Here is a 15,285-nt window from a genome sequence, read left to right as displayed (position 1 = left end):
CATGTCAATACAACAAGGAGACCGCACTTATTATTTGGACTAAGGGAGGCAGATTCTTGGAGTAAACTAGTCGAGATTCGTAGTGAGGAACTGCTGCTTCACGATGTTTATTCTGTGAGTTCAAAATCCATTTCTGAAGACGGTGCACTTTCTATTTGCTCGGGGAAACAGGTGCTATTATATAGTTCTGAGACAGACAATTACTAGTAGAACCTTTCTGCCATGCAATGTGGAATCAATTACGTGTTTAGACTTTAGTTTCACCCTAGTGCTTTTATTGATCATAATACCAGTTTGTTGGTGACGGAAAATTGAAGCGTATATGTCGGACAATTTCGACTCAACCCAAAAACTGGTGACAGAATTGGAAGGCGGTAGTTGCATTAAATGGAACAAAAGCACTACAAAATCATCAGTGTACTGTTTTGTATTATAATCGGGCAAGATAGGAAAACAGAACAAATTAATACAGAGAAAATTATAAGCTCGCCCTCATTGACCATCCAAAAAACAATGCCTCTGATACAAAAGAATATTACAACCTATTGACACAATTATTATAACTGCACCTTTCAACCCATCAAAACAATTGACGACAAAAAGAAATAAGGCAGGGAAGCCCATAAATTACACAAAGTGCATAGTTCTATCAGACAGGTTGCCCTACTGACTATAACACCGAATTCACCACCCTGTTCCACAACAATTGTTCATCACACATCTCAGTAGCTACTGCCCATTGGTGGCATGCCATAAGGTGGCATCGGAGGCATGCCCATTCCTCCCATTGGAGGCGGAGGACCATACCCGCCTCCCATACCAGGCATTGGCGGAGCAGGCAAAGCAAGAGGCAACAATTGTGCATACATGTTCTGCAAGAACAAGAGAGCAGTAAATAGGAGTGTGAATCAAGGAAGAAAGAAGAGCGGAAAGGGAAGTATACATAAGAGCCCACTTTAATGGGAAAGGAAAAGGGAAGCTCAAAGTGAGTACCTGCTGTGCAATAACTTCTTTCTCTTCCTTCTCCTTAGATTTGGCTTCATTCTGAGCTTCAATTCTGTCCTTCACCAATTCATCCACTTTACCGGTGTATTCACGGATAAACTGCAAACATAATCATAAGAACTCATTGCATAAATATTTAAAAACACTGAAACAGTAGAGGGTTGGTCTCTATCCCTTTACAAGACATAGTAGAGAACAAGAAATACCTGTAACAGATATGGGAAGGCAAAGTCTATCATGTTGTTCATCCAGGCAAGTTCAAGAGCAGTATCTGGCCTAATCAAGTCATAACAGACAAAGAGGCATGACGCAAAGCATTCTTTCTTTCCCTGCAATTCGAACGAAGTACATATGTATATGAGAATAAGCTCGTCTCTAAATCAATAAAATGATAAGATTGATACATGAGGCTTTTTGCTGATAATGAAGTGTACCTGTTCAATAAAGTAAACAAGCAATTCCTCCGCAAGTTTGCGGTCACCAGACTGTGAGGCGGTCTCCATGGCATCTTTGTAAAGTTTGTCTTTCTTTGATAAAGCAATGGACTGTTTCCACCTTCCAGCTTTCTTGTAAATATAAGCAGCAACACGCCTCATTTCCAGAAGCTCGTGTTTTTCAATCTGACCAAACACATGGTATAAGGCTCTTTCACTTGTATAAATTAGGACAACAGAACTGACTCTTACATGTGAACAAATTTATCGATAATAGCCCAGACATTGAAGAGTCGTACCTTTTGAGCAAGACCTATTTGATCAAAGCTGTCATGTAAGTCAATTGATTCACGCAATCTTTCATAGTCTTCCTCTTCAACATATATCTCATTCAAAGCCTCATTCACAGCTGAGACATTGTTGCTCTGAACAGCAACCATGTATGGCTTCACAAGAAGTAGGTGACCAGCCTGATAGTTTGAATGCAAAAGAATATTAGATGCTAGCCTAACAGAAATTACTTCCAGTATCTATACCCAAATAACTTGAGTTCCATTGAAGAGATACATGCAAAAACAATTACCTTTCGCATAATGTCTACCACACGTGTATGATCTACACGGAGCGCAAGCACATTCAGAATATCATTAATGAGATCCGGGTGCTCTTGCAAGTAAAAGTGCACAGCCTTATAATAGAGTTCCACATTTGCAACTTTAACTGCCACATCTTTGAACTGCATGTGATCCCAGGCTTCAGGGGAATGATTCATGATGGTCGTAGCTGCATTGTCAAACTCATCATATTGGATGTATAAATAGGTCAACTCCTTCCAATGCTGCTGCTCATCACAAGCTCGGATGAGCTTGGGAATATTCAAACGAGTTGAGAACAGTTTGATGTGCTCCATAAGTTTCTCAGGACGGTATCTAGCATACAGAACCCCCAACTCAGTAAAGATTCCCATGTGTGCACGTTCTAAGCCAAGACCACTTTCCATCAGAGAAATGAGCTCATTGAAGCATCCTTTGTTCTGGTAGAACTCACTGACCTCCTCCAAATCATCCACCTAGAAATTGAAGCGGCACAAAGCATTGTTAGGTAGATAAATATATCATCGGAACTTTCCACCAACCAACTCAAAGCATGCAAAGACTGGAGCAGAGGACCCATCAAAAATAAATAAGAGAAATGGATAAGCAAAACATTTACCTGTATAATGATGTTGAGACCACAAATCTGAGCTAAGCGGAACTCCTCAGCATCAACACAAGCAAAGCAAACTTCTTTCCATGTCTTTGCGCTATTGGCTTTTCGTGCAGCATCAACGGCACCTTGGAATTGTTTGAGCTTCACAAGTGTGACGGCCAACTTGGCCCAGTTGGATATGAAAGCATATATTATTTTGGCAGCCTCATAGAGAGCCTCATCATATAGGCGATCACCAACATTTTGAAGATTGGCAACATTTGGCATAAGAATGAACTCTTCAATGTCAGCCAGCCTATCAATCTTGGCATATGCATAAATGAGTTCACTGTCCACCCTCGGCTCTTTTGTCTTTTGTCTAACCATCAGAAGGTATCTCACCAAGTCATGGTATACATCTGCATCCTCAGAAGCTTGAATAACAGCCAAGAATTGTGTGGCGTCATCTGCCCGAATAAAGGACTCAATCGCATCGCTCACAAGTCCCTCCCGCAGTTGAGCCTTTCCAACCTGACTCCAAACAGCATCCTCTTCAACACGGAATGCAAATTCTACAGCCCTGTCAATGCTTCGGATATTATCCAGCAAAACATTGACAGCTTGAACATTCAAGTTGAACTTTTTGAAAATTGCAAATGCTTCCTCATACAGCTGGCCTTCCACAGCTACTTCCCCAACGGCAGGTCCATCAAAATTGTCTAGCCTATTTATATAATCCATAACTCTAGACGGATCTGCCTTAATGGCTGTTAAAATTAACAGATTCTGCAGATTAAAGTTCCCACTGAAGGCAGAGTTCTGTAACACAATCTTTTCAAGAAGCTCAATTAATTCATGGGGCAAATCAGCAGTCATGAAAGCTTTAACAGCCGCAGAAACTTGTTCTGGACTCTTGCTTTCGGGCAAGGCAGTAGAAACCACTTGATCAATAAGTTGCCTTCTATATTCATTCTCTGGGTCAAGAGCTTTGGCCCAAAGATCCTCATCCATCCTCTCAACCACATATCTGTTCAAAAAGATTTTGTAAATGATTACGCAGAAACAAAAATGCTGCTGATCTGAAAAATATATAAGATGGTAGTGTCACCAACCTTGCTTGTAATTTGAACAAAGAGTTCTTATTCGTAACATTGATAAGTTCATCATCACATTGTCCACGTCGATAAGCAACAACAGCCAAAGTAGGATCCCGTTTCTCACAGTATTTACCCACAACACGAGAATCATAATATGGGTTTGTGGTAAGGAAGTGTTCCGGATTGTTTCCACTATCAATGATGATTTTACCCAATGCATTGTGGACGTGCACATCCTGACTTCCCTCACTCACAAGATGCTCCAAAAACTGAGTGAGTAAACGAAGTCGGTTCCTAATGAAAAGAAAAAAGAAATCAATTCAGTATAGATTGAGGAAAACATAATCCGATGAGTGAGAATTTGACCAAAAGCTGGAGATTAGGATTAGTATTGCACCTCTTCTCACATTCCTCCACAAGGGGCTCCACTGGAAGCAATGAACGTACGGAAAGGATCAGGCCTTTGATAAAATCTTCAGGGCACTCATCATCTAGCAACTGTCCCACGACTAATGGAGCATTTGAAGGATTCACCTATGAAATGAGTAAACAGCGTCAATATAAGGACACTTCACATTTAGTCCACAATTAAGTGGAAGAAAGTTGAAAACAATACCTTTTGAACATAACCCTCAATGTAACGGAGCATGTTGTTTGTGTACAAGTAGTGAGTGAGATCAGGAACAAAACCAAAGCGGTCACAAACATTGATAAGGGGTCGCGCATCGGGCAACTTGGCTTCCATCAAGAAGTTCTTTGTTTTCTCCGCATCATAGAAATTTGATTCTCTGGTAACTCTCTCGACCTCTTTAATTTGTCCAGTCTTGGCAGCAGCCTCAATGTACTTGAAGTGGATTTCAGGATCCTCACTGTCCAACATAAAGGAAATACATTAAAATCAAGAATAAACTGGATATCCCTTTAAAAAAGGAAGCGGTAAATAATTAGTCTTTTACAACAGAATACCTGGAACTCAAAAATGAACCGAGGAAGAAGTACAATCCTTCATACGACTTAAACTGCTCAAATAGCTTCATGCATTGATCAACACCCAACTGATCAGAGTATTCCTTAGCAACCTGTGGAGACATGCCTTAGTTTTTCAGGTTTAATGCTCTAGATATTTTAAACATGACAATGGCAAAAAGTAAGTCTACCTGCACAATTATCTGAAGGTTGCCTCTCAAATTCACCAGCAAGAGATCCTTCATACACTCCAAGGCCCATTCTTTTGAAAGAGTACCGAAAAACTCAACTAGTGACTGCGGCTCTATTGCATGTGTATTTACTATAACACGTTTGATATCAGGCAACTCGGAGTAGTGCTGCACCAGGGTTCAAAAATAATTAGTGTGGTTGACATTACAGGATAAAACAGAAGGCAAGAGAAAATAAATTATTGTATAAAATAGGATGACATCTTACTTGCAGAGCTCGCACATAAAGACCAGCCTTTTCACATAATTGGGCAATTCGAGGACGATCATAATGACTGAACATACCATTGGCTAGAATGGCATCAGCCACATTTGGAAAAGTAACCAAGTTAATCTCGAGGACCTGCATCAATGTTAAAAGTCAAGTGAATGTAACTTGACTAAATAAAGTAAGGCGTAGCTTTGAGAATAGAAACCTTTGTCTGCAGGAAGGCATGTTCAGGTAGATTTGGCTTCAGTACATCAAGTAGAAAGGCAGTTGCTTCGCGGATCAGATTCCTCTACAAATCCAAACAAAGAAAAAACAAACATGAGCCATATTCCTCAAACACTACATAACAAAGCTTAATATATGACTTTTCATTAGTGTACTTACCTGAAGAAAGAGATCTGTAATGGTGTTGTAATCAACGGGACAACCACCCTCCATTTGGGACATCATCAATGCAAAATTAACAGCACCCTACATTCAAATACCATAATTTAAATCGAATGCAGAAGTTCTGACATGAAATTAAATACATAACTGTTGGGGTGAACTATGCCTTCAACTTTTAAAGAATAAAATGGCAATTATAAGCGTCTCAATTATTCTTTGCATACCTGAGGGTCTGCTCGGAGAATGGTTTGCAGAAGGAAGAGATAGTCAGGTGTGTAGCCAACCTTAGGCAATAGGAACAAAGCATAATATTAGAAGCCATATACATAAACAAAACTTTAGATATCATCACTACATATAACAAACCTCCTCACCTGCTTTGAGTAGATCAGGATTTTGTCAAATTCCCTTCGCTCAGCAAAAGCTGCAACAACCTTTGGAGTTGCTCTGGCTTTGATGTATATTTTCAAAGCCAGATCATTATCCACAGTCTGTATACATAACAACAGACATGATGTTATGGCCACAGTGCCCACACGTACAATACTGAAAAAACATGTTTGATCCATACTGCAGATAATACCTTCACAAGATCTCCTAGTTCTTCACTGCATTCCAGTTTGTCCTCTGCCAACCAGTTCTCCAAAAGATTCTTCTTGTTCTGGTTCACAACAAGTCGTGACAATTCCAATGACTCGAAGCCATTAAGCTTCCCTCTTGTTAAGAGTGTCCCAAAGTACTGCAACAACGGAGGTGTTTGCCCCGCTTGGACAGGAACACTCTGCAACATCATTACAGAAGTTGTTAGAATTCACCCAACTAAAAAAAACATCATGGATATATGATCTGAAGCTACAACGAAAGCATGGGGAGTGAAAGGGATTAGATACCAAAATGTTAGCAAACAAAAATAACATCTACAACATTTTATGCAACGGACCTGAAACTTAGCAACTGTATCCGGAGTGCGAAGAATTCCTTGCGGGGACTCAGCAGCCAGTTCAGCAGCTTCTTTGTATTTGGTTTGGGCAAACAGTTCTTGGAAACGCTGGACAACCTGTAATGTTCAAGTACGCATATTAGACATCTGACAGAAATGAATCAGAGAAATAGCTAAGTATTAACCCTGTTGACTAAAAGGAAGTAGATGGCTACTAATAACAGTAAAGTGGGATATATATATATATATATCTCTCCTAGTTATTTCATAGGATTAAAGAGAAATACCACAGAAATAACAAGAGATTTCCTATATATCATAGAAGACCTATTTACTAAACAGTAAAACATCAAATGATATAAATGGCTCACCAAATTCTCAGCACCAGGAAGATTTCCTCTTTTTGCCAGATTGACTGCAAGCTCCAAATTGTTTAACTACAAATGGAATCAAAACAAAACCTAAGCACATAATGCTGCAATTATGATACCACAAAAGGAAGGACCAAATTCAAACACACCTGACCACTGACGAATGGCACAATTGTTTGTTCATTAATGGTAGCCAACAACACCTGGCCCCTCCTATTAACAGCATAGAACCCTCCCACCGATGAAGCTTCTGTCGTCAAGAAAATTGGATCCGGACTAATTCTATTTCTGTAAACTGCACTAGCTGTCTCTAAGTCGTATACAAACAGTAGTCCCAGCTTTGTAATTACATAAATCAAACTGTACTTGTGAGACATCTGCAAAAAGTTTTTTGTTATTAGAGATTATATATAGTATCTGATATAACCAAGATGAGTAAGAAGCATCAACAATTACATACCTGCATGGCAACTGGGAAATCATCTGCAAAATCTGGAGGAAAGAAAAGATCTGCTTGTTTCTTTGTAAAAGACGGCTTCCCTACAGACAATCAAACTAATTATATATTCTTCTAAATTAGAGAGGTATACACAAGTAGGAAAATTCTACCATCAATTGAAACTTTTTTAGCCATTCTAAAACAATTTTATGACTTGACCCCATAAACTCCTAAAAAGGAATAGATATGGTCTGCATCTCTTCAAATAATTATGACTGTTTGTAAGCAGGTCTCCTAGCCAATATCCAAGAAAACACAATCTGTCTGGGAGATCTTGGATAAAGAAACCACACACACGCTATAGTCCAAGTGTAGATAGCATAAATCAACTTTAATAGAATATGTATTCCTACCTGGCTGGGCACCAAGCTCAATAACATGTAACTTTGATGTAATCTGTCCAGCATTGAGTGTCTTTGTGGCAAAGGAAATCAAAATGGAAGGATTCTCATTTCCTGGAACCTGTTCAAAACAATTAAGTTTCACATAACTATTTGTCCATGTGTGAATATATATTGACATATGTGAAGCGGAAACCGGAAGTGAGTAAATAAAGAGTAGAAGATGCAAGAGGGACGGTTGCACACCTTGTATTGGGCAAAGGATGCAGCATGTGCTTCAAGAGCTTGACTGCGCTGCTGATCCACCGAGAAGAGTTGCAAGTTTCCTTTAACCAATTGTGGCCTCTGAAAATACAACAAGATTAGAAACGGAAGAAGTACAGCCAAGTGTTTTTTAATAAATAATATGTTGGCCACTTCTGAAGTCTCCAGAGATGCCAACTATTGTATTGAACAATTATGAGTAGAAGTCAAAATATTCAAATAACGATAAGGACAGGCAATAAGATATCTGGCGACAAGCACTCATTTGACAAGAGTAAGGACAACGGGAGACATACAGAATGTTCATCTGATTCATCATTTATAGAAGCAAAAACCGAAATAAGGATGTAAAAGAGACCCTAAAATTTTAGCAATTGCAATAATACAATACTGGTTGACCATACTGGATCACACATTCCACCAACATACAATTAATATGGTGTTCAAAGATAGAAGCAGATCTAAATCTCCTAAGATGAGAATGTTAATTCACTAGCTTTTGTGCACATAGAGAATAATAAACATAATAACATACCTCAGGAGCACCAGGTGCAATTCCAATCAGAACCAACCACTTCTCAGAGGGATCACAGCGATAATTAATTATCTGATTGTTCGCCAGATTAGCTGTTCGCTCAAATACCTTTACTGGTTCAGACTCACCTATGATAGAGATGCAAACCATAAGTTTAAATGTTTCCAAATAACAGAACTATGAAAGAGTAAGAAATATGATACTCAAATAAGGAATATTTTACCTTCAATTGACCAATGATATACCGTAGTCTGTGTGACAAGACCCAACATCTTTGGGGTTATCCATTTCCAAAAGACAATCTACACAGGAAGTATTGAGGATACAATCAGATCTGAAAACGTGTAATTTACTTGAGATTTGAAAACATGTAGTAACTCGTGTACCTGCTCAGGCATAAGGTGCGATTTCAACTTTGCTTTCATCTCAATGTTAAAAATTTGAAGGTGGTCCTGCATAGTTCCCTGGACTTGAGCTTCAAATGCATAAGAAAATACATGAGCAAAGTTTACTAATAAACAATACCAAGGTTCCAGCACTAACAACAGCAATCACTACTGTCCATAAAATACCTTTTTACAGTCTCAACAATTATATTAACAGTAGATTAATAACCTAAACCATTAAGACGCAAAGTACTTCTGAAACACTAAGTGACAGTAAAAGATGCAACACTACTGCGAAGTAGCTAAAAGCAACAAAGCATTTAGAACAAACAGGAAAGACAAACTAAAGCAATGACCAACAAATGACAGTACATCTTCTCCCGACCACATCAAAGATCATCTCGTGTGAATTGATTAGACACAAGAACCAAAAACTTACCTCATAAATACACTTAAACTACAATAGTTGTTCATGGTTCCACAAAACGTAACTAACGTAATAGCAAGTTGAATTAGAACATAATCAAGTAAAGCGACGGTCAATAAGCGAATCTAATAGCGCATCCACCACGAATTAAAGTCAGTACAAATGTGTAGTCGTAAGCTATAGCCTTACCTTTCAGAGCAAGGATTTTGGAGTTTGGATTCATGAGTGCAGAGTCGGCGGTGATAGGCCTCCTCAAAGGCTGATTCGGCATGCTCATATCAATAATCACAATGCTATTCTGCGGCGAGGTTTCCCGAACACATATGTACTTATCAGACTCCATAGTAACATGCGTAAACGTTATGAATTGCGGATTAATCCCGACGCTCGGAAGCTGCAACGAGATCAGATCACAATGAGCTCATCAATTCACTTATACACATCTACTCGTATTCAAATTCTAAAGCTAGTTGCTAAGCTGCTGAAACTGAGCAATTCCTACTGAGCTAACTATTCAGATCTATAAACTTCACAGACTAACGGATCTAGCTGAAGCTGAAAGCGAACTAGAGCAGCAAAAACGAAGTAGAAGCTACGAATCAAGCACAAATTGACCGGAAAAAGCAAATTGAAGTAAGCGAGCATAGAAACTAACCGTCAAGGCCTCCTTCATGGTGATCGGAGCATTAGCCGCCGCCATGGTTGCGCAGATCGGCGGCTCAGAACCGACGGCTGGGATCTAGTGGTGGCGATTCGAAGCCGCGAAGTGGTGAGGAGGAGCGAGCGCTTCGAACCCTGAGGATTCGAATCGCTGCGAGATCTGGAAGGAGCAAAACGGAAGAGGGTGTGAGGGAAAGTGAACAAGGGAGAGAGAGAGATCTAAGAAAGAGGGTAAGAACTAAGAAGGGAGAGGTTTTTGTGATTTTTATATGTATGGAATTTTGCGAGTGAAATATAAGAAGCTGTAGAGGGGGATCTCATCCAGGCCACTCTCCCAAGGCTAAAGTTTATAAAATAATTTCCCAATTAATATACGTGTTATAAATTGTTGCTTAGTGCGCTCTACATATGCTTCGTTGGTTCTGCTTGGTTTGGGTTTTTTTTTTTCATAAAGGTCTGCGGGTCTGAACTCAACCCGGCCCTATATAATAGTCTTCTCACCATGATGCTCGACTCATTTGGTACAGAGAGTTGCAGTATGTGTGTACACAATTTTGAATGTGGAAACCAGCAGATATAGTTCAAGCTAAAGAAATATGTCATGTTAAGGTCACCAGGAATAGTTATTTAGATTGTTGTTGTTTCGAAAAAAATTTGGTCTTCATTTTCGACGAAAGATCAACATATTTAAGAAAATAATGTAGCGCTTTGTATGTTTAATTATAGCAAGTCACGATATCAAGTAATCCATTACAATACAATAGTTTTTAACTTAACAATTTCTATGATCACTATGAATCTATGAGATCTTATTTCGAGTACGATCAAATTTTACTTAACAATTTCTATAATCACTATGAATCTATGAGATCTTATTTCGAGTACGATAAAATTTCACTTGCTCTTAACACGCAAATCATTAAATCACATTAGTTCCTTAACAAAAAAGAGTCACATTTCTTTTTACATAATGTTGAATTAGGCATGCTGGCAGAACATGGTATTGCTACATTGACTCATGTGCTGAGGACTGCCAAGGTAGTGGTTGATAGTATTGTGAAGTTTGTAGCCCATTCTGAGGGGCGATGTCTTTGGTAGGGGTGGGCACGAGACGGGACGGGGCTCATTCCACGTCCCGTCCCACTCTTTTGAATCGGGACGGGATGAGGGTTTTTAAGAATGCATCACACTCGGGATTAATCCAGGTTGGGACGGGACGGGACAAATCCCACCTTCCTATGAAGTTAAATAAAAACCTATATTTTTACTTTTTCATTAATAAAATAACATTTAATAATAAAATTTTAATAAAAAAATACATATTATGTTCAAAATATTATAATTTCCATTATTATTTGAGTTGATATAATTTTGGAGTTATTAAAAACATAAATTAGTTTCATTTTGATACAAATATATAAGAATTTTTAAGTTTTCATTAAAGGTGGGACGGGACGGAACGAAGCGGGATAGAAATTATTCGTCTCATGTCTCATTCCACTATTATGAAACGGGGGATCGGGACGGAACGGAGGACGGGACGAACGTTTTTAAACCTCCGTCTCGTCCCGTCCCTACGAATTTCAGGACGAGATTGGGACGGGATCAGGATTTCCGTTTTTTATGTCCACCCCTAGTCTTTGGTTAGAGGTTGGGCCTCATGGATGTCATTGATAGTGATGGACCCGTAACTGTGTTTCCGATATGAGAGAAGAGTGGTGATTTGTCGTCCACCACCGAAACTTCTCATGCTTTGTAAGTTCTCTGTTTTCTAAAAAAATGTCATTGATGATTCATTCTCAAAAAAAAAAATGTTGAATAAGGCCTTGAACTGCATTCATTTCCCTTATTTAATAAACCAACATGATAGTAAGTTAGTGGCACTATACTTTCCCCTACTTAGCAAGATCTCTAGACAAACTCACAAACGCACAAATTAATAGAGACTATTAATTAAGCCCATGAATTCATATGTATGAAGTTTGAACTACGTTTAGCCTTGTATGGCACAAACAAGTTTACAACCATAGCCATTGTCGTTGCCCTTGTTCTTGATGTAACGTGATTGGCGGAGAAAATTGTACAAAAGACAGAGATAGAGTCTGATGTACGTAGCAAGGCAACAAAAGAAAAACATGGTGATCTACTCATCTTCTCTTCACTTGATCAAATGGTCGAGGTTTAACATGTCCTTGGCATTCTGCAAATTTATATCAACATCAAGCTGCTTTTGCATGCTTCCGTTTAGAATCCTAACCAGTCAGACATTCATTTTCCAAATTGTTTGCTAAACTGGCAGTGTGTTGCTCATGTCTAAGCATCTTTATCAGTAAGGCCCCTCTCACGCACAACAAACTTGTAGGACAAGCTACAAATTAATTCCCTATACCTAGATCCAATTTAGACTATTCAATCACGCATCTACCGGCGCTTTGAATTGTTATGCAAAGTAGACATATGCAATTAGTCAATAAAACATGTACCCCGGCAGAGAGTTTAGTCAACTGTAGGAACACAGCTTAGGCCTCGGGCAAAATGTGAAAGAGCGACATAATTTGGGTCGAGAAAAGATGTTTGATGAATTGTCTTATAAGAGGCCAAGATAGTAGAAACCATACAAGCAAAACAAGCTCTATAATTCATGTGTTTAAAACTTTGAGTCTAAATTCTAGTATGGAACCCATTTAAGTTTTATTGTTATGTTGACAATAGATCGAAATAGTGTTTATTCTTAACTCTTTATAGTTAATTTATTATTAGTGAAGTTCTATTTTGATTTTAAAAAAACTCGCATGAAAATAAAAGTTCTTGGATCCGCTATTATCATGTATTCGCTCATTATCCGTTAGACATTACGACCATAAAAGTTTTTACATGTGATGATGCTCATTAACTGTATAGATATCGTAGGATTCGAGAGACAGAAGATTCTAACTTGTGCAACCCTAAATCCTAAACCAGTCTTCTGCGTCAAAGATCAGTACAAATGAATCATTGAACAACCTTATTTTATTTTTGTTTGAAATGGAATTGAACAACCTTATATGCAGACTAGAATGCTAAGCCTGCAGCTGCCAAACAGGACTGACCAAGTCCAACTACCATATAATAAGCGTGTGCTCTTAAGGTTGACTTAACACTAGACAAAGCAAAGAATTAACCAAAAAAAAAAGACAAAGCAAAGAAGATTGTCAAAAATGTGTAACAGAACAGAATTGAAGACCATAAGAACGAAAGTTGGAATAAAGGGTAGGCGTCTGATGATCGTTTAATAGAGATTTTGAAGTGAAAATTTACAAGCAACACCATTTGTAATGTGTTTCTGATACTACTGTTCTACTGTTAAGGGAAAATTTATAGTACTGCAATGCTTCTCTGTAGATTGTCAGTACTAAAAGCCAACATGAGCGGCATAATCTAAAGGTCATTTGCAGAAGAGTAGTCTTTCTAGCTTCTAAAGCTGCAAGATTAGTCTAAATCTCACTTGCATTGGAAGAATGCCAGCTGTCACAATCTGAATCTCCTTTCCGCTAAAAGTGAATTATGAAACAAAACGGCCTAATTGGACTATCATCACGCTTGTATCGTCCAGGGAACCTCTACTTACAGACAGATCAACAAGTTTTTTACAAGCAGAAAAGAGCTCCGGCTTATCGATTCCAACGCATAGAGGGCGAACTACGTCAACTGCCTCTTGATTAGTAACCTGAAAGAAATGAAGGAGCATTTTGTTAAGATTCAATTCTCAAACAATATGGAAGTATTGCAACACATGATTACGCCTGAGTTGAGATTTTTTCTGAAATTACCTTGTCCCAAAGACCATCAGAAGCTAACACTAAGAACTCGCATGCAGTATTGATTTTTAAAACTTTAGTCTCTGGTTCTGCTATAACCCATTGCTTTAGCTGGCGATCTCCAATTCCTCTTGAAACAGCAAGAGAGCCTTGTATTCTCCAAACACCGCGGCAACAATCCACATAACCACCCTGCAAGAATACACATAGCCAAGTCCAATCAGTAAAAAGCTCCTTGAAATTTCATTCTAACATCTCATATTTTATGTGACAAAATTAATTTACTTCTAGCTCAGTTCCGAGATTTCAATGCTTACCAAGCTCTCAATTCTCGCTCTTTCATCTGTTCTACAAGGATGGTGATCAGAGGTAAGCGCCTCAGCAACGCCTCCTCGGCTCATCACAGCGCGACAATCACCAGCATTCGACACCACAAGGTTACCTTTATGCACCAAGGCAGTCACACAGCAAGCACCACCACTAACATCCTCTTTCAAGAACTCAATATCAGTCGCCAAATAACCATCTCTCACTGCTTCCATTACTTTCTCTTCTTCTCCACTCGCCAAACGATCCGCGATGTTCTTATCCAAGTTCTTGGCTGCAAATTCAGCTGCCTTTGAGCCTCCATGCCCATCAAACACGCCAAAGAACGCCTGTCACCACATAACATATGATCAGCAGAAATTCAACTACCAAATGAAAAAAGCTCCCTAATTTTTCTCAACAAAACAATCAAGCTAAATAGAAATTACCAGAGATAAACAGAAATCTACCTGTCTGGAATCACCATGAAGATCAACCACGGCGGAGTAGCGATCTTCCATGGGACCTCTTTTGCCTCTTTTGCAATACACTGAATATCCATCTTCGTCAACCTCCACAGCCTCAACTCTCTCCTCCTTCTTCGGCGAGACAACGGCAAGACTGACCGGCGCAATCGGAATATCAATCCTCATCGGCCTCTTCCTCTTCAGAGCCGGACCCGAGCCCAAACCCGAAGGATCCCTCGTGTAGTTACAAATCACATGCCGCTGGCTCTGAAACCTCGCCGAGAAAGCGTTCGGCGACGACAGCGGGTTGTTGTTTGACCGTGACGACGGCGTTGGGGGCGGGACATGGAGGAGTACTCTAGGAGAAGAGCATGAGGAGGAAGATGACCGGCAGAAAATGGACGAAATTTTCGACGGCGAGAAGATCGGAGAGTTTGGTGCAACTAAAGCGCAAGGCATTTTGTTTGTTGTGTTATCTATTTTCCGGTGAGGTTTTTGCGTTCGGAGGGAACTCTTCTGGTTGGTTTGTGTTTTCTTTTGATCCAAGGGCGGGCTTTGGGTGGTTTATATAGTAGTGTAGAGGTGCCGGAGAGCGACGTGGTCGTATTTGGGAATTGACTTGTTATTGACTGAGTTCTTATTTTAGGTTTTGTGTTATTTTTTTGTTAAGGGTAATGTTTTTGCTACTAATTATTGACTAAGTTCAGGTCTTTTTTTGTTTGGGAGAGAGAGAAGAAGACTGAGTTTGAATCT

At 39.2% G+C, this 15,285-nt stretch overlaps 2 protein-coding genes across 2 annotated transcripts; both read right to left on the bottom strand.

Moving 5' to 3' along the window:
* Positions 1–353: 353 nt before the first annotated feature.
* On the bottom strand, positions 354–10,207 carry LOC126803926 (clathrin heavy chain 1). The gene is made up of 29 exons (XM_050531659.1): positions 9,958–10,207; positions 9,492–9,696; positions 8,876–8,964; positions 8,713–8,791; positions 8,490–8,617; positions 7,937–8,035; positions 7,703–7,811; positions 7,311–7,390; positions 7,000–7,227; positions 6,851–6,916; positions 6,480–6,596; positions 6,123–6,320; positions 5,914–6,030; positions 5,764–5,823; positions 5,537–5,623; positions 5,358–5,441; positions 5,150–5,284; positions 4,882–5,049; positions 4,691–4,803; positions 4,341–4,593; positions 4,122–4,258; positions 3,740–4,018; positions 2,652–3,654; positions 2,023–2,508; positions 1,739–1,909; positions 1,440–1,625; positions 1,212–1,334; positions 994–1,104; positions 354–872 (listed from the first exon to the last, which is right to left on the bottom strand). Exons 1-29 carry the CDS (start codon positions 10,000–10,002, stop codon positions 723–725), a joined length of 5,106 nt encoding a protein of 1,701 aa, XP_050387616.1. The 5' UTR covers positions 10,003–10,207; the 3' UTR covers positions 354–722.
* A 2,992-nt stretch (positions 10,208–13,199) lies between these two features.
* LOC126802011 (probable protein phosphatase 2C 25) lies at positions 13,200–15,061 on the bottom strand. Its single transcript, XM_050529526.1, has 4 exons — positions 14,536–15,061; positions 14,077–14,415; positions 13,772–13,951; positions 13,200–13,668 (listed from the first exon to the last, which is right to left on the bottom strand). The coding sequence occupies exons 1-4, from the start codon at positions 14,989–14,991 to the stop codon at positions 13,504–13,506; spliced, it is 1,140 nt and encodes a 379-aa protein (XP_050385483.1). The 5' UTR covers positions 14,992–15,061; the 3' UTR covers positions 13,200–13,503.
* Positions 15,062–15,285: the final 224 nt, after the last annotated feature.

This window comes from Argentina anserina, chromosome 7 (assembly GCF_933775445.1).
Source record: "Argentina anserina chromosome 7, drPotAnse1.1, whole genome shotgun sequence".
Classification (NCBI taxonomy): domain Eukaryota; kingdom Viridiplantae; phylum Streptophyta; class Magnoliopsida; order Rosales; family Rosaceae; genus Argentina; species Argentina anserina.
Note: the sequence above shows the minus strand (reverse complement) of the source record. Positions and strands in the feature narration are given on the sequence as shown.